This window comes from Cyprinodon variegatus, unplaced genomic scaffold (assembly GCF_000732505.1).
Source record: "Cyprinodon variegatus isolate N-32 unplaced genomic scaffold, C_variegatus-1.0 Scaffold388, whole genome shotgun sequence".
Classification (NCBI taxonomy): domain Eukaryota; kingdom Metazoa; phylum Chordata; class Actinopteri; order Cyprinodontiformes; family Cyprinodontidae; genus Cyprinodon; species Cyprinodon variegatus.
The window spans coordinates 695304-715553 of record NW_015150841.1 but is presented as its reverse complement, the minus strand read 5'-3'; the positions used below and the strand labels follow the sequence as shown (position 1 = coordinate 715553).

General features: G+C 38.5%; 1 protein-coding gene across 1 annotated transcript in view; it reads right to left on the bottom strand.

Moving 5' to 3' along the window:
• Positions 1-20116, bottom strand: part of LOC107092636 (sodium channel protein type 8 subunit alpha-like) — a 42916-nt gene extending 22800 nt beyond the window's left edge. The window contains exons 1-16 of the mRNA XM_015387220.1: positions 20012-20116; positions 18175-18293; positions 17899-17985; positions 15421-15546; positions 14248-14336; positions 11180-11389; positions 10983-11028; positions 10773-10911; positions 10456-10659; positions 8157-8253; positions 7777-8003; positions 6017-6088; positions 5192-5293; positions 3684-4004; positions 3346-3508; positions 3095-3231 (exon numbers count right to left, since the gene is read on the bottom strand). Coding sequence (XP_015242706.1) covers positions 3095-3231; positions 3346-3508; positions 3684-4004; positions 5192-5293; positions 6017-6088; positions 7777-8003; positions 8157-8253; positions 10456-10659; positions 10773-10911; positions 10983-11028; positions 11180-11389; positions 14248-14336; positions 15421-15546; positions 17899-17936 — 1971 coding nt within the window. The 5' untranslated portion in view covers positions 17937-17985; positions 18175-18293; positions 20012-20116. The remainder of the gene's footprint in view (positions 1-3094; positions 3232-3345; positions 3509-3683; positions 4005-5191; positions 5294-6016; positions 6089-7776; positions 8004-8156; positions 8254-10455; positions 10660-10772; positions 10912-10982; positions 11029-11179; positions 11390-14247; positions 14337-15420; positions 15547-17898; positions 17986-18174; positions 18294-20011) is intronic.
• Positions 20117-20250: the final 134 nt, after the last annotated feature.

Below are 20250 nucleotides of genomic sequence, written 5' to 3'. Positions count from 1 at the left end.
AATATATAAGAATGATGCTCTAATTTCTAGTTACTGATCTGTTTTTACTAAAATTAAAATTGACAAACCGGATCTTCTCGATGTTCTTTTTCCTGTATGGTACGATTACAATAGCGGTCTTGATCTGGACGGACCGGAGCGGAGCAAAAAAAGAGCTCAGCTCCGTATTTTGGCGGTGGTGGACGGAGACGAGTGGAGGATGTGGAACAGCTCTCATTGATTTACATGAAAGACAAGTACTCCGCACGACGTACGTAAGCGGAGCGGAGCGCTGACGGAGTATGTGGACAAATACACGTCCGGCTGGATGCAGCGCCGGACGCCGGACAGTGCAATGAAAATCCGGACTGTCCGCCCTAAAGCTGGACATCTGGCCACCCTACCTTGACCTCTTGGGTTAAAAAACAAGCAGGAAGCCACTTTAACTATGACATAAACATGGAAAAGCAAAGGGGGTTTGAAGCACAAACTGCGTAATAAAGGGAGGGTTGGGATGCAGCTTTTGCTCATAACAGTTTCACAGTCTTGAATGCTGCATTGCTGAAACTAAAGCCAGAGGTTCCTCTTGAGTTTTAACAATATTGCTAGATATGGATGGTCTCCCACTCCATATACTGAGCTCAGGCTCTGAAACATGTTTGCTTTGTTGATAAACCTGAGCACCATTTGCTTTGTATGTATGTGTCTTCTACTCTGCTTTGCTCTGTTTGGATGCTGGGCAGAGTAGGCTGGCTGTGTCAAACTCTACAAGGCGAGTAAGAATAATAAATACTTTAACTGTTATTTTAATGGCTACGTTAAAATTACTTTTTCACAACCACCCACAAACCTCTTAAGAGCATTCCTTCCTTCATCCTATGTCAACAATTTTTTTCTATCCTCCAATTTCAGTAAAAGAAAGCATTGTCTTGGCTGCACTCCTTCACCCTCCGTCATAGCCACATCCAGTCGTTACTTGGTTTTGCAATGGACATTACACAAAAGTGTAGATTTTTCATCTAAAGGGACCTTCACATCACATCCACTGCATGTCTCCAGTCTAGCTAGAATCAGCAAATTCATGCCGGTGGCATCTCTAAAAAAAACGTGTCTGTTGCATTACCTGTAAGTGTTGGGATCCTGAGGCTTGCCCACCCAGGAAGGATTTATCCCCTCTGCTGCTCTGCTCAGTTCCAGGTCAGCAACCCAGCCGTGACCAGCCCTGAACCTGATGACATCCTGACCTGCTTGTTCTGTAATCAATAAACCTTTGAACTTTTTCCCTGCCTCCTAAGTGTATTCTGCATATGGGCTAGAATCCTATACCCATCATGACAGTAAGTAACACAAGTATTTGAACACCCTGCTATTTTACAGGTTCTCCCATTTAGAAATCATGGAGGGGTCTAAAGTTGCATCGTAGGTTCATTTCCACTGTGAGAAAAAAACAATCCAGAAATCAAAATGTATGATTTACTATGTACTATTTTTTTGTATGATATAGCTGCAAATAAGCATTTGAACACCTGTCTATCAGCTAGAATTCTGTTAGTCTGCCTTCAAAATGCCTACCTCCACTCCATTTATTATCCTAAAATATGATGCACCTGTTTGAGGTCCTTAGCTGCATAAAGACACCTGTCCACTCGATACAATTAGTAATAATCCAACTACTAACATGGCCAAAATCAAAGACCTGTCCAAAGACACTAGAGACCAAACTGTACACCCCCATTAGGCTGGAAAGGGCTACATGGAAATTGCCAAGCAGCTTGGTAGAAAAATCATTATAAAATGGAAGAAGCTAAAAATCTCCCTCAGACTGGAGCTCTATGCAAGATCTCACCTCGTGATGTTTCAATGATCCTAAGAAAGGTGAGAAATCAGCCCAGAACTACACCGGAGGAGCTGGTCAATGACCTGAAAAGAGCTGGGACCACTGTTTCCAAGGTTACAGTGGGTAATACACTAAGACATCATTGTTTGAAACCATGCGTGGCACGGAAGGTTCCCCTGCTTACACCAGCACATGTTTAGGCGCGTCTTAAGTTTGCAAATGATCCAGGAAGTCATGGGAGAAAGTCATGTGGTCAGATGAGACAAAAGTAGAACTTTTTTCATCGTAATTCCACTAACTAAGGAAGAAGAATGATGAGTACCATCCCAAGAACACCATCCCTACTGTGAAACATGGGGTTGATAGAATCATGTTTCGGGGGTGTTTTTCTGCACATGGGACAGGGCAACTGCACTTTACTAAGGAGAGGATAACCGGGGCCATTTACTGTGAGATTCTAGGGAACAATCTCCTTCCCTCAGTTAGAGCATTGAAGATTGGTTGAGGCTGGGTCCTCCAACATGACAATGAACCGAAGCACACAGGCAGGATAACCAAGGCGTGGCTCTGTAAAATCCATATCAAGGTTCTGGTGTGGCCTAGCCAGTCTCTAGACCTAAACCCAATAGAGAATCTTTGGAGGGAGCTCAAACTCTATGTTTCTCAGCAACAGTTCAGAAACCTGACTGATCTAGAGAAGATCCGTGTGGAGGAGATGGCCTAAATCCCTCCTGAAGTGTATGCAAACCTGGTGAAAAACTACAGCAAACGTTTGACCTCTGTACTTGCAAACAAGGGCTACTGTACTAAATATTAACATAACACAAATAAATAGTTTTTAAAAAATCATATATAGAGATTTCCGGATTTTTTTTCTTAGATTATGTCTCTCAAAGTGGACATGCACCTACATTGTAAATTTCAGATTCGTCCATGATTTCTAAGTGTGAGAAGTGGCAAAATAGAAGGGTGTTAAAATACTTATTTTCCTGACTGTAGGCACAAAATGTGAATCTGTTGCTCCTGTAACCATAAATGGCACATTCAATGTGAATTAACCTTTAGACTGTAAGTTTATTATTAGATTTGCCTTTAGAATTGGAGGTAAATTGTTAATGAATCACATTCATCTCTCATGAAACCCGCTCTTATTTTTTGTATACAAAGTAGACATCTTTAAAATATTTTATAACTAATATCCAGTTTAAAATAGTATCTGTTTATATTATCTTTAATCAGGCTCACTTACAGAAAAAAAGGCATAGATGTTTTACTTACTTCCTGCTTATTCTCTTTGTTATTTGCTGCTTTTTGGATTTTGGTTGAATCATTACTTGGATCTCTAAGGAATGGCTGTTCTGACGTGGCAACTGTTAATGCCAGATAGTCTTCCTTGCCGTTGGTCTTAGACGTGGCTGCTGGGAAATTACACAGATAACCCTCAGTGCCAGAACACAGATCTCAGAAACAAAGGTTTAATATGACAGACTGCGAAAGTTGGGAACCCTTGAGGAAAATAAGACACTTACCTTTCTGATCTGTGTCAACACACAGATTTTTTCCTATCAAAGTCCTGAAAAACTCTGGGACCCATGGTCCACTCTGACTTTTATTTGTTTCTTGTCCCTCTGCACCTCCTGATGCTTTAGCATACAATGGGCTCAACAAGAGAGAAAGAAACAGACACAGCACCTAAAAAAACAGGAACACAGACACAGTTGAAAATGTAACAGGAAGCAGATAAACTTAGAAGCAAGTAGGGTTGGCAGCAGAGCCTCTGAACTGTTTCTTTGATTTGCTTGTGCAGTTCAAGATCTTTATAAGCCAAATTGACCATTGGTACTGACTTGTTAGGAAAGACACTCACCAGCAGGTTTCCAATGAACACAACCAACATGAAGTAGACGACACAAAGGCCATCATTGGAAACCAGCATGCAGTCCCACATGGTCTCAATCCACTCTCCGCAGAGGATTCTGAAGACAAGCAAGATGGAGTGCACAAAGTCGTCCATGTGCCAGTCTGGAAGCTCAAGATAGTCGTCGTCCTTAAAGAGCTTCATGCCAACCATTGCAAACATGAAGAATGTCAAAAATAGAACGCGACTGAGATTCCCAAATGAAAACCAGGTGATCTTCATCAGCAGGTTCAAGGTGCGCCACCAACGTCCCAACCTCAGTGGTACCAGCTGGACAGAGATGGAGCAGATGAGGAAAGTTGAAAATAAGCAAAGAAAAGGTGAGGACAGACTGGAACATATAAGAACAGACAAAAAAAATATATTAAGTTAAAACAGGCATAAGGACAGGGAACTATGCAAGGAAAGGAAGTAAAAGATAAGGGTAGATAAACCCAGACAAATTTGGGTGGTAAAAGATGGCAGCGGGTTGAGACAGGCAAGAACATGTTGCAAGGGATTAGAAAGAGTAGGTACAGAAGGTGGGTGGGGGTGGGGGTTGTGTTCAATTTGTCACAGCCATTTGAGGGGTTTTCACATAGGTAATAGCATCGGACAGGGAGTTATGGACTGGTTATACTCCAGCAGCAGTGTGTCGCAGTGTGCTTGTCGCAGATATTTTTGACTTATGCCCAATATTGAAGCGTGGTCTGTGCTATGTTATTCCACGGCACGTAGGAGGTACAATTACGAACTAGTTGTGGGTCTCGATACAGCCGAGGCGGTGAGGAAGTGGGGGGAAGTTTGTGCAACAACGGAGGGAAATGAGGGCAAAACAGAGCAAGGATCCAGGTGGAAAAAGGGTCCCAGCATTCTCCCAATCCTCGCTCTTCTAGCTGGTTGTTTTCTGCAAGCCGGCAAGGTACCAAACAGGGAATACGCATAGTGTAGAGCAGATGTACGTAGATTTGACCAATCAGAGGACTCCTGTCTGCGGCACTGTCTGCGGTCACCTATAATTTTGGAGAGGTGCACCAGAGTTACTGCGGCAGGGGTGGAGGCCCATTTGCATTCACTGTGACTCACACGAAGACAACCTCGTTTCTGAGTATAAATCAGCATTTAAGGTACCAGTGACAAGGATTTAACCTGTTAATTCGCAGTTATCAGGTCTTATTAAAAACCTATAGTGCTTGTGTAAAAAAAAAAAAGGAAAAAAAATATGATTTAATACCCCCCCTCTGCTAGAGCATCTCGGGATAGGTGAGGCAGGTAAAAAAAATATTTTATTAGATTAGAACAGGTGGGAACAGATAGGGTATGGGAAACATAGGCCAGATTAGGTTGTTGAGGAAAGGTAATAACAGATGAGAATGTATTTGGACAGGTGATATTTGGTCAGTAGGTAGCAGACAGAGTTGGGAAAGAACATGAATGATTTACACTAATCAAGGTGGTGATGTCAACATCTTACTGACCAATTGTACTGATCTCAGCACCCATAGTCCCTGCACATCCGCGATCATAAGAAGCAACAGTCCAGAGAGGACAATGATGAAGTCAAATATGTGCCATCTCACCTATAACCATAGGAAGACAATCAAGAGCAAGAAAATAGTTACATAAATTGACTGGCAGGCTCAATTTGTCTGGCCAGCCAGACTCATTTACACGATGTTCACAGCATATTAGTCTCGAAAGAATTGAGGAGACCCTCATTTTAATGTTGGGACAAACCGAGTCAGTGTAAACAGTTTAGCACCAATCAGATAAGTAAGGATGTGGCACTCTTACAGCAGTTAGTTGTTGAAATTTGAACAATTTTAAAATTGCAATTTTGCAGCTGCAATTTTGACTTTAATAGATGATTGGTCCGGTCTGTTTTAGACCAGAGTATTGAACTTAACCAGACATTCAAGTCCTTTACCAGTCAATTTGACTCTTGTCATCAAATATCCATATTGTTGAAACCTTTCAGTGATCCAACAAACCTTTTACCGTTTGATGATGAGAACGCAAAAGGATTGGGTTGGGTGAATAAATCCCTGAATGTAAATTTATGTACGCAAGTAGCCTGAAGCTCTGAGGGGTCAAAAACTACAAAACCTGATCAGCATATGCAGGAATATAGTGTAAAAATCTTTATGAACAACACAAAGTTCAGAGTCGTGTAAGATTAAAGCCTAGCGTAATCTGCTGGCTTTAAACATCAGGGGTTTCAGTAGCAGACATGGTAAGGAGGGCTGCAAACAAAGTCAAGCTGATACTCAAGAAGAAGATTTTATGTTAATCCCTTTTCTCACCTGGAAGTAGCCTTTAACACCCAGGGCCAAAAGCTTAAGTAGAAATTCTGCTACGTAGATTGCAAGAAACACCTGTAGGTCAGAGGTCAAAGGTCAGCTGACTCCTGCTTGCCCATTAGTCTTTTTATCTAACCTGTAGATAAACTGTAATAAAATTAGGTTGAATTAAAACTGAATAATTAATAGACTAAACAGATAGTGATCAAACTTCTGACAGGCTGAAAAAACACTTTACTGGTACAAGCAAGAACACTTGAAAATGGACTGAAACCTTACAGTCATTGAACTGACACATAACTGAAAGGGTGCTGATACTAAAACCAGGGTGTTACTGGATTGTCAGAAAGCCTGAAGAAAACTAAGAGAAAAAAGTGAAAAAAAAAATAGGACAAAACTAAACTCAAAACCAAAGCTTCATATAAACCTTTAGCAGACTCAGGACAATAGATATTAATATGTCTTCTCATTACAATGATTGGCAAACTCTATGGACAACAATCATCAGAGTATTCCCTTTAAATGTATTCATAGGTCTTATTCAACTACTCACAAACCAAAACATATGATTTTTAGGGATCATTCATATTGTAACTTCTGTCCAGGCAATACCATTACTACCTATTATCATTTGGTGTGGCACCGCCCTGAGATTAACAGAGTTTGGAACAATGTCTCAAACACCTTGTCATTCTTAACAAGAAAGACCATCCCTCATTCTCAGTGTTTGCTATTACTTAATGAAACTTAATCTTTAAAATTAACTGAGCGACAAACGCTCACTGTTTGCTGGCCTAACAGCCGCTAAAAGAGTGATAGTTTGCTGTCAGGGACCACCACATACACTATCAATGAAGGAATAAATTCTATCTTACTAGGACATTGCACAAATGGATCTCTTGACAGCTTGCCTACATCATGTAAAAATATCTAATCTTAATTATTGGTCTAAACCAGGGGTAACCAATTAAAAATCAGCTGGGTCCGAATAAAGAAAATCATCAACCAGTAAAGGTCAATTTTAATCTGTTACTCTAAACAGAATTTAACACTGAAATAAAATGAGATTTTTATGCCTCCGTGTTATACATTTAATTTTTAAATAAAGATATATATATAAAATAAAATGTTTCCCTTTTAAAATCTAAAGTGTTTTTTGAAGTAGAAAACAATAATTGTTCAATTTGGTATATAGACAATTTCATGATTCTCATATTTTAAATAACACCTGAACTGACTGTTTGTTATTTATTTTTTTCTTTCTTTTTTATGTCTTAATGAGAGCAGTGGGCATTACGCTGCCCTGCAAGGCTTTAAGCCTGGGTTTGAATGGCGACACAGCCATTCTCAAGCACATATCAAGGTGCTCCTCTTGAGCATGGATCGATATTTATTTTTGATTATGGTCATTGTGGGGAATCCTGTTTTACAGCACTAGCTTGAGCCACACATTCTCAAAATGTGTAGGGTCATCTTTGAGCACGCCATTGCACTTTTCTTTCACCAGTTCACTACGGTTCTTCCAGGAGTCTACACTTTCTCTGCTTTCCTCGTTACATATCTTTTCTATTCACAAACTTAATATATCAATGAAATAAAAAATTTATCACAAAAAGGAAACAGAATGAGACTGAGTAAAACTTTGAAAAAAAGATTCATACCTGATTAAACCACAGTGAAACTGGACTAAAATTGGACTAAAACGGAAATTGAAATTAAGAAAAACCTGACTAAAAATAAAATAAAACCTCCAAATCACTTACCTTGTTCAGCAAGAACAGATTTTCAAATTCAGGTGTCATTGGATAATGTTCCATGGCCATGAGGATAGTGTTTAAGATTATGCAAATTATTATTCCTAGTTCAAAAAAACGATTCATCACAATCGGACGGAGCTTCTGTTTAAGCCATTGTGAGCAACTGCAGCAGTCATTCTCCAGGACTCTGTTCCAATGAGAGCTGCACAAAGGCTTGACTTTATCCACATCATCTGAAATACAAAGGGTACAGTAATGCCTACAAGAGCAGTGCATAGACAGCCTACCACCATTAGTTTATCACCTAGATGTCCTGCCTCGACAAAGGATGGCACTCAACTTTAGCATTGGCAGCACAGCCCTCACAAACAATAATCGTCACATACCTTCCCCAGGGAGAGGTTCCTGTTCCTTAGTATTTGCTGCTGGTTTCTTCCTATGTGCTGAATCAAGATCTTCCAAGAGCTCTGTCCCATCTGTGGCCTGTTGACCAAGGAAAATGTCAGCTCTAGGGTCAGGGTAAGCCATTAACACCAAAAACTTCCCTATCCTCTCTTATTTGTGCCCGCAATTATCAACCATTAATACCTGAAATACTTTAATAAGTATATATTTAATAAGCAATACAGCTGAAGGCTGTCTTCCAGCCACTGTGGCAGGGTAACTAATAAATATTGTTTAAAATAAGAAAACATAACACCTATATGAAATATTTTAACATTTGTTATCTAATGTTAAGATCATATCTACCACATTAAATTATTTTATTAGAAAAAGAATATGTTGAAATACATGAACTTACCTTTCAGTAAAGCTATTTTTGTTGTGTTTTATCGGCTGATGCAAACTGCATGACCTGAAAAAACTGAGGACAGTTCCTATTTTGGACCACCTGTCCCCAGAAACATCCCAGATTTTAACATCTGATAATGTTAATGAAAAAAAAAAACATTTCATATAATCTCTTACTAAGGTAGTCGTGTAAGAGAGAGTGTGTTTCTCATAACAGCTGTTAAAGTAGTGATTTATGATGGCTGACCATGCTGCAAAGGATAAAAGAGCAGTCTGACTTGTCATTACCTGTCCTGTCATATATTGAGGTAATCAGAAGTGGGCAGAACCTTCATCAGCCTGTAACTAATAAGTGAAAACGGCAGGAAGCTGGGCTGTTTTTAAAACATTTTTGCTATGAGTTGGATAAACAAACTCAAATCCTTAATAAATCTGTTAAAATATCAGTAAGATCACTTTTGGTTGATGCTCTATGGTCATATTAGTTTTTAGCCAATTGTAAATTTTGATTTGCGATAAACAGTCACTCTTAATTTGCAGGACTTGTAATCTTAATATGTTTAAAGTAGCCAATGCTCCTGTTTTTTAATTATTTAAATAATAAGCTTCAGATAGATATTTACAGATCATTAGGTGTGTGTGTGTGATAACATCTTTGGAATCGAAGATGCAATTGTCTGTTTTTGGAATATTAAAATGTTATTATAATTTCGGGTGATGCTGGGAAAATAGACAACAATCTGAAGAAAATAAGCGTTTTATTCCTTTCTCCTCTTATCCATCACTTCTCATCTCATTCTTTCTCTTTTATTCCAGCCTTAAAAACATAGGTACATAATGCATGCTGCACAAAGATGTATTAATATGATGGAGAGGTGGACAGTTTTGTAGTATTAATAAGTTACCCTTTTTGGAAGAAGTTAATGTGTAGTTGCACTAATTTTTTTGGACTCATTAGTTGGCTTGACTTGCTTTCTAAATAGTCTACCCGAAAATGACTACCTCAAAAAAGTAATAACGCCACAGACTGCCACTCTGAGTCCCTGAGCATGACCCTTAACCACAGACTGCTCCCGGGCACCAACAGTGGCAGCCCACTGCTCCTCAAAGGGATAGGTTAAATGCAGAGAAGGAATTTCCCCATACACAAAAAATCTGAGGGAACATTTTAACTTCAGTGACTGTCACGGCAGAAAAATACAATGACACCTTTATCAGAATACATCTCCAGACAGGTAAAATTAAATACTCTCTAGTCTAATTTGAGAGATTATTTAGCCAGTCACAGCATGGGAAGTATGATCATAATGCAAAAGTGTTTTCCTGTAACCATAACAGATAAGATTGCACCTGCATTGTTTTACTAATTGTAAACTGATTGTTTTTAAAATGTTTCCAATGACTGTGCTAGACCTTCGTTTCAGAACTGGCTCTACCAAGAATAATTTGCCACGCACAGACATAAGTCAGTGTGGTTGCCCAGGCTGACAAAATACTACTCACTGCTTCTGGAAGGGTTACATGGACAGAGTGAGTCCAATCAACACACACCAACAAAGATTCAAACGTTTTCTATCAGAAAAACATCAGATTTAATAATTGACTTGCAGAAGTTAAATCTGGATGGTTATGGAGGCACAGAAGCTTTCATTAGCTTTTGCAGCAATACCTCATATTGAGCCTGAATTCAGCAACATTTGAACGAAAGATATCCTTTAATTCAACAAAGCTAATCTTCATCTGCTATGACTAGCCAGAAGTTTGAAGGGACAGGGCATGCACACACTTGATATGGAATTTAAAATGTGTTAATCCGGTTTGGGGGATTTAAGAAGGTGAAGTTTGCCAGAAGAATCATTCGTGCATGAACTGCCACTGAAAAAAGAAACTCACCTCCTTCTCCTCTTTCTTCTTTAGCACCTTTACAATTCGATTGTACTCTTTTTCAGCTTTTTTGGCTTCAGCAGCCTCAGCGTCCTCTTGTTTCACCAGCAATATCGCAACTGCTGCCACAATGAGGCTTACCACCACAAAACATCCGGGAAAGAATATGAGCACATAGGCACTCACATAGGGTTTACCTGTTACTTCCAAAGTCTGAGGGGGGGAAAGTGCATGTATAAAGATGTGACAAGGAGAAAAGATCATCAGCACCAAGAAGCTAAGGGTACCAAAACCAGTTTCTTTACTGGGACCAGTTTGGTCCTTACCATTTTCATAAGCCTATCGAAGAGGTCCTGAGTCAATATTCTCAACACAGACAGCAGAGACCAACCAAATGTGTCAAAGCTGGTGAATCCGTGGTCTGGGTTCTTCCCAAGTCTTAAACAAAGGGAATCTGGACACTCCCTGAAGACATAACCACATGCTGTTATTTTTGTTGATGTCTCTTAAAGAACCTGTTTAGAGTGTTTACATACCTAGCATATGAGCTGTTCCCACATAAAAAGTCTTCAAAAGCAAACTCTGTCAGAAAGAGAAATATATGAGCTTTCATTTGTGTAGTGTACTGTTAGCTAATTACATTTCCTCAATTGACCTTGAAATTAAGAACAATTTTAGGTGAAAATTGTTCTTAATTCTCACCTAAAAAAATCAGATGATGTCTTTATCATACCTTCAGAAGAGTTGGGGTTTGCATAGGGCCAAGGGGTTGGTGTGTCATTCATTCCAGATGGTGAGCTCATAACACACCTATTGCTCAACTGACCCATGAAAAGCTGCATGCCAAGCACAGTTAAGATACTCAGGACAAATACCCCAAGGACCATGACATCAGCCAGCTCCTTGAGTGAATGCACAAGCTTTTCGACCGTCTTCTTCAGACCTGAGGGGAAGCATAAAACCCAATGAGAGATAAAAAATGCCTTGACAAATGTTGACAAACACTATGACCTAGCACTCATTTTGGGAAATCCTCACCTATTTTTTGTCTACCCAAAAGGAAAAGCATATAACTTAGGAACTGTAAGCCCAAATTACATGTGCAATACATTATTTGAAAGCTAACACCTTCTAGTTTCTGAATATATAAAAAATGGGTGAGTAGAACACAGACCAAGCTGCATCAGTTCAAACATGACTCAAAGTTGTTTTTTTATGCTTGAAAATGATAGGTCTTTTTTGAACAGAAGTAATAAAGACATACTTGAGAAAGGGCAGGTCTCATTGTATCACATTTGTTGTTATACATCACGTAAAACAAAAATGCAAAAAATTTCAGACCTCTAGCTACAACAGCTCCAGAGCTGTGGGGCTTTTGACTTTTGGTATTAACCAGCACATCCATATCTTTCCAAATGTGCCAAATTGTGCCAAATGCATTTACTATGCTTTGCTTTCAATTACTATTATCAGTGAAGCATTTTGATGATCACAAAATATTTATGAAGCAAGTATTTTCCAGTTTTTTCAGAATCGGTGTACATAACAAAGTGTAAAATTTTTACACCTATAATAACATTAAAATCTATAAAAGATAGTGAAACTGCTGCTTTTAAAGCATTGTAATAAAACAAAATCGGCGTAACAAACTTTTAAAAAATAGGACCATTGTTATTACTCAGCTCGGAGCCGGGCGCACTGATGCACCCGCAGTTATGTGTTTCAGTCTTAACGCAAGCCGGTAAAATGGATCTGCCTTTTATAACCTTGCCATGTGTAGGCTTGTTTGAAACCTTATTTCATTGGCTACAAAACCCAACAGCCCACATGGTCTTAACCAATAACAGCAGGACTCTATGAGGCGTAATATCGCGCTACTCTGTGCGTCACTGGCTGACAGGAAGTGACCGGAAGTGAGATTTCATTGACTGCTCAAATCGTGTCATAAAAAGATGCGGACACTTTTGTCTTGTATGTAAGAACACAATGTAAAGAACCATACCAAACATCGCAGGCTAACAACTGATATCAACAACCGGATGTTATGGCCGATTTTCATTTTCTCATCATAGAATAATTTTATTACGAATATGCTGGATTACTTTTCATCTATGGACCCTTATGGAGGAATGGAGTATAAACAATTGAACATTGGATTTATAAAATGGCTTCTGGATGCCTTCAAAGTAATATAGTTGTGGTTTTTTTGTCATGTTTACATTTTTACATGCTGCTATATCTGTGTTAAATGTGCTTTTGGCTGGCTATGTACTTAAAATATACTTGGTGGTTAAATTGTGGAGAATTTAAGCTTTCCAATGATGTTTAACATGTCTTTATCGGTAAACCTTTTACTTGTGGAATTTTCATGCATTCTAAATTATTAGTTGTAAATGCTTTAAAACGGGTCGCAGGTGACCCGTTGGGTTTAAAAAGGCTAGAAGACTGAGAATCTTCACCAGCAACCTTGTTTAAACCATTTCATACTGACTCATACTACTGTAACAGACTGTCCTACACTGACTGACAATCTTGCCTACTGACTAAAACTGACCATACTAACGCATACTGAATGACAACCTCCCAGACCAACCCCCAGACTTTCTCTCACTGACAATTGCTTACATTGACATACTCTGACACAGACAAACTCAAACTGACTCAGACTGACACAGTCATTAACAGTAACTTAAACTAACACATCAGCTTGCCACTGTTGGCATGTGAAGGTGTGGATTAATGGTTGAATGACTGAATATAGAGTAAGTTACTTATGGGTTGCTGGACTAGACGAACCAATATATAAGTACAGGCCATTTACCACTTACCGTCAACATACATTGTCTCACACAGACTAAGTGACTCACACAGGCTAAAACTTAACCACAGATAAAGGCTGATACAAATTCATGATGATACTGATGTAGTGGTGTCAAAAGTACACACATTAGTTTCTTAAGTAGAAGTATAGATACTGCAGTTTAAAAACACTCTGGTAAAAGTTGAAGTATCAACTTGACCTCAAGTAAAAGTGAAAAACTATGTGCTCCAAAAACTACTTAAATTATAAAAGTAAAAAGTACCCTTTAAAAAAACTGTTCGATGCCACTATATGAATTGAAAGCTCAATTTTTTTGACTATTTCGAAAAATTCTTTGAGATAGGGCCAAGGATGAGAAGGTCTTGTTGGTCTCCGTCTCCATCTCCCAATATGCTTTCGCCTGTGTCCGACCTTTCAGACATTTCAACATCTTTTTCTGAATTCAACATTGTAGCGTGGCATTGACAATTCACGCTTGCGGTTTGAAGAGCACCTGCTTTAGCTAACCAATGAGTGTTTTCATTATATGACTCATCCAATTACACTAGTTTTCACTAGATGTGGATGGCACCAAAGTATCGATACCTAAAAAGTGTACTTAAGTACAGTAACGAAGTATTTGTACTTCGTTACTTGACACCTCTGCACTGATGTCATGTACAAAAACAACAACAAAAAATTGACATTTACATTCAGACACAATGATCATTGTTTGTTTTTCAGTCTCACAAACAAAAGCTTTTGACTTCAACTGATTTGTGCAATCTCACCCAAAACTTAACCCAACCATCAGCAGTATATGCATTAACTTCAGTTTAACTAGATTCACTCTTTAGTCGTCAATTCACTTTGCATCACACAAATATATGAGGAAAACCAACGATTTTTGTGATAGCTAAACAGATGTAACCAGGTAATTTTCAACTACTTCTTACATAAAAAGGTCCTACACATGTAATAAAATGGACCAACACACCAACCTGGTCTGTAGCTGAAGAGCTTCAATACACGAGAAATGGTTCTCAAAGCATCTAATCCATTAAAAGGATCACATAGAAAGAAAACAGTCCTGAAACAAAAACAATAACCCATCATTACACAATCAGTATAGTCAACAAACACACGACTGTTCACCAGGCCTGTATTCCATATCCCAATTCTATTCATCGGGTGTGGGTGTTGTGTGCCTATTAGGTTGGTACCAGGTACGAAGATCTGTCTTTGTGTTAGACAAATATCAGTTGAGGCTTTATGATTTTGCGCTGCTGGAAAAAACAAAACGTAGATTTGTTTGATCAAATTATCAGGGATTGATGTACTTTCTTCACGAGACCTCGTCTTATCAAAAAAGATCCTGATTTTATTTTCTTTGTTTGTTATATAAAGCCTTTGGTCAAATAAAACCTGTGATAAAATCAACTGTAAAAAGATGATCCCAGAAAGCTGAAATTGGTTTGCTGGGTTTCTTTGAGGTTTTAGACTGGGACGTATCCTACAAGCCCCATTATAAACCAGTCTGCTGTGGATAAATCCAGATGATAGAGGTTGTGGACCCCTTTCCTGCAGAATGGTAAAAATCACATCTTGAATTAAAAGCAAAAAATAGATGATTAAAGATTTTCATACAAACAGGAAGGTACCAAGTACAAATTCCTATCCTAGTAGAAGAAATATCTTAGTATTTATCTGGACAACAGCTTGGAGTCAGATGCCACAGTTAGAAGGAACATAGCAAACTGTACTTTTGAAAAAAATAATTTAGGGTTAGTTAGATGATGTAGATACTTTACCAATCTGTTCGGAGTGCACGATTGCTCTTGCAATCACATGCAGAGGTAGCCAAGGGTCTAAAAAAGTTCAACAAGCTGAATATAAAATGTCTGGTTTTATTGAACGGAGCCAGTTGAGGTGGCTCGGACATCTATTCCGGATGTTCAATCAAATAATTTCCTATAAAACTGCTGAGAAAGAGACTTCTTCCAGTCTATATACATGAGTTCTGATATCTAATATCCCTTAAGGGTTAAAGAATTATGTTTTAAGAGAACTGATTATGATTATCTGTGAGTCACGTAGGTTTATCAGGTGTCACTATATCGGGTGTTTATCATTTGTGTTTCTCAGTTGTGTGTTTGGGTGTTTTTTGTATTTACACTGTGATGTTGAGGATATCCAGCCAGTTCCAGGGATCCCTGAGGGAGGTGAATTGTCCAAAGCCCACGCCTCTGGACAAAAACTTCACGAGGAGCTCAAGGGTGAAGATACTTAACAACACACACCTGTCCACACACAGTTGATATTAAAATGATATAAATATGTATAGATATATATAAATAATCTAACTGTAGTGTTTAAATGATGTAGTATCTAAACTATTGATAGTATTAGAAAAGATTTTATAAGACTGTTAAGAACCCTAACAGAGCTAGTTACATATTTTCTCTTATCTCAGAGGAAAACAATGTCAATTGCAGTAGCAGCAACGGCCCATTCTCACAAAGAATCACAAGATAAAAAATGTATCTTTCTCACTGACCAAAAACTGGTTGAAAAGACATTAAAAAGACAATGTTATTTACGCCCAAACAATGTCTACATTTGGTTGAAAAGCCTTCATTTTCAGATTGTTGAAAACAAGTTAAAAGTGGGTTTGTGACCAAACAGCCCAAGTTTCAACAAAATTTTTTTGATTACATCAAGGCTATGATGGACCGACCAGATTTAGCCTAAAAAAAAGTCTAATTGATGTCTGGTGTTTGGGGGGGATGTCATCATTTGAGAAGAATCTTGCAATTTCCTGAAATCTAAGATTTTTCTTAAAATTTTACCTCCCTAAAATAAAAATTCTTCACAAATCACCCTAGATCCAAAGGTAGCTTCTGAAGTGATAAAATGTGAGGAGTAGTGAAGAAAGTTTTGAATGAACCTAAAAAAGAGAGAGCTGTTTGGCCAATGCAGCCCCTAAAATTGGATTTATTGAGGATATAATCCCCTTAAAAATCATTAATTTATTAATATGGAATTAAGATCCACTTTATCGTCCACATAAGGAGATATTGATGAGCTTTAGCAGTTGGAAGGGTTAAACGTGAGCTACTAAACTGAATTTTGTGGAGGATTGATAAATGGTAAATTACCTGTACTTATATTGTGTCTTTCAAGTCAAGAGATTCCAAAGAACTTTACATTCAGTCATTTACACACTGATGGTGGCAGGCTACACTGTAGCCACAGCTGCCCTGGGGCACACTGACAAAAAGGCTACTGTACACAAGTGCAAACAGGTCTCTAACTGCCGCAGGAAATGTGTGTAATGTGTCTTGCCCAACAACACAATGACTAAGAAATTAAGCTGGACTTCAAACCTCCAACCCTCCAGTTGCAGAATGGACTCCTTTATCCTATGCCACTGTTGCCCCTATAATGTTACAAATATTCAATAACTATCAATAAAAAGTGGGGAAATGTAAAAAATAATATAGTACAGATAATATCAGTACTATTTGATTAAAAGTGGAAAAATGTTACAGAGTACGGTAATATATACATGTTTGGACACTCCAGACAAGATAAAAAAACAAATATATACACCCTGTATGCACAGAACAAAGATGGAAAAGAGCTGATATAGTATTTTATGTATCGTACATGTCATGATGATGTCAGTATTGATTGCCAAAATTGCCATTTACAAATTTGCTTGTGATGCCACCTTTATTCTCTGGCTTTTAAATGAGGCAAACAGCATTTCTAAACTTCCAGGTTGGTGCATAAATGTTGAGAAAAAAGATGCGAAGAGAAGGGGACATATTGGTCAGCTTGAAAAAAGTCTGCCTCTTTGGATCACAATCCCAGGTCCAGTTTCCCTTCAACTCTTCTGTGTTCTCCTCCAAGAACTGTGCTGACACAATTACTCCTCCCTTGTCCACTTCAGTTTTTTTCTTAAGTGTATTGTTGTTTAGCCAAATCAACATGCTTTATACAAGCAGGTAATCCAGTGGCAGATCTAAAATATATTTTCATTGGAGGCAAAGGAGGTGCAAAAGGTACAGACAGTGTAGCAATGCTGGAACTCTAAGCAACATAACATAAGAAATCTCTAAATATAATAGTTTAGCTTTAAAGAAACAGCTTTAAAGAAAATTTGACTGAGTGGTCAATTCTAGGAGAACTTAAGATGACAATTGTTGTGCTTGGACACCTGAACATCTCACAAAGAGATCCAAATCTCTTTGTCAGCTAATTTAGTATTGTCACAGTCTGACAGAAGGGAAGCAATATTGTTTAATTTTGCCGGATATTGATCATATAGAGCCGTGAGGACTAAAAAATCTTGGTGAAAATGGGCCCAGAGCAAGGTGCATAAGGAAACCATTACATCTGTTAAAACCTCAATAATGAATTCCAAATTATTTTACAGTTTCCTTTGGTTTTAAATACACTTGAAGTAGTAGTTTGCATTTAAAACATGCTTTTCCTTTAATACACTCATGCAGTACAACTTTTGAATAGCCTATGATTGGAAGAGCAACTGACTAAAATAGTACTTTTTTTCTCTGATGTGGTGCCGTGGTTCAGGGAGAACAACAACATACATGTGTGTGTGGTGTGTTTGTGTCATGTCTACTTACTCCACTACCATTCCCATCAATGGCTGGTCGACCAGCATAAACACACAGCCAGTCAAAATCGTCAAGATGAGAAACCAACTGAACACAGTGTTTATGTTAAGGAAATTAAAACCTATCTGCAAAACAGCACAAATACACAAAAACACATGGCAAAGTGCAGATAAGTAGGACAAAAAGAAACAAAAAACATCAGAAAAAGCACCAACAACGACACCAAACAAATCAAATCACCAGCCCTGAAATCAACAGAAGAGCCGTTGTGGCTGTAAAGGATATGGGTGGAGGAGGATCTTGATGGCAGTGGTCCTCAGAGGGTTGAAAGGACTAAACAGGTAACAGGCCGACTCAGCATTAAACCTGTGTATTATCTTTTCCTTACACACTACAACAAAGGTCTGAGGAGAAAACAAGTTCAGGCAACTTCAGAGTGAGACACCTGTGTTACTTTTAAATTAGTCATATTATTAGCAGATAATACAGCTAAAACTCTCTAGTCCTCTCTAGTGCGTTCCTCTAATGCACTATTAGACCAGTAATTGCTCAGTTGGCACACATTCAAAAATAAACACTAATCTCTAACTTTTTTTATAATTGGGGAAACATTTCACTTAAACACCAGGGAATGTATCCCTTCGAAAGTCATGTTTGTAGACATTTCTATAGGCCCTTCAAAATCTGACTCTGGAACAAGCTACCAGAATAAAATACATGTTCAGTCAAGAATTTTGCTTGAAACATCAGGAATTGACTTAGAATTATCAAAAGAAGCTGGAGAGGGAAATCAAAATTGTCAACAAACACAAATCATTGGATATCTCCTGAGGGATCTCCTTCCAGAGCTGGACTAAAGCATCTGCCAACTCCTGAACAGTCTGTGGTGCTACTAGACCAGGGGTTGGCAACCCAAACTGTTCAAAGAGCCATATTGGAACAAAGAAACAACAAAAAACTGTGTAAGTGTATTAGCCCACTAAAAAAAGGGCTACATGGGCTTAAATATATAATAAGAATTCATAATTAAATGTTTATCATGGAGCAAATGTTACATCCTGTGACTACTCTGCTGTACGATATTCTGTGCTTTAAGTTTAAATTCCAAAGTAGCACGAGGACCATTGAACGCTTTTACCGTGTGGAAGTAACTGCTCGCCGCTTCACCGCCCTTCACAGTGTGTTTTGTATGTATTAAGTGTTGTTGCATTGATGAGATTATACAAATACGATAAAGGAATCTTTCTATGGTGATGCATGTGGTCATCGGAGCACTACGGGTAGTAACCCCTACACTGGGAAAAGTGTCTCTGACAGATACCTGGAGAAACGTAAGACATCTCAGTCCAGAAATACACAGCTCCAGGGACAGCTAAGGTACTGAGAAGAACCCTCAAGCTCCCGATCCACCTGTAGAGGACTTGAGCTTGAGATGAAAAAGCCACCATTCCCACCCAGTAGCATTAAGTTTGGGTGAGAGCAGTCTGTATATACAGCGGGTCACGTAACTACTGAATGTGCCACTATTTATCCAAGTAAATATATATTTCTAGGAGTGCTATTGACATGACATTTTTTATCAGATGTTGGTAATAATCCATGCAATCCACACATAAAAAAAATCAAGAAATAGATGTCATAAAATAAAGTTTTGTGCAATAATGTGGAATGGAGCAGGGGAAAAGTATTGAACATTTGAAGAAAGGGAGGTGGAAAAAGGCATGGAAAGCCAAGACAACAGCCAAACTCTCCCAGTAATTAGAAAGTAATCCTGCCTATCCTTCTGAATGTTCCAGTGAGCACTGTTGGGGCAGGACCTTCAGAAAGAACTGGAATTAGCAGGAACAATTGTTTAAAAGAAAACAGTTAATGCCCTCAATCGACATGGCCTGTATGCACGCTCACCTAGCAAGAATCTATTGCAGAAGAAAAAGCATGTTGAAGCTCGTTTCAAGTTTTCTACACAACATTTAGACAAGCATGTGAAATGCTGGGAAAACATAGTCTGGTCAGATGGATGGATGGATACATCTTCTAAATTCAGAAAGATCGCGACAGTTTTATTAAAATTTGTATTTTTTTCAACAAAATTTTACTTGCTGACACAAAAAGTGAGACTAACCTTCTGAGTTTCATAGAAGGGATCCAAATCCTCCAGAGGGGTTCTGCAAAATTCTGGGGGCAAGTCCCCGTAAATAAAAGGAAGGGGTCTCCCAGCCTTCAGGTGACTGGCTGGTTTGGTTTTGTTCTTTTTTGGTTTCTGGAACAAATTAGGCACAGTAACTGAGTTGGAACCATTATCTGAGGACTGATTTGTTTAAACTGACAGCTAAATGTCTTAACCTGTTTTTTCTTCTCATC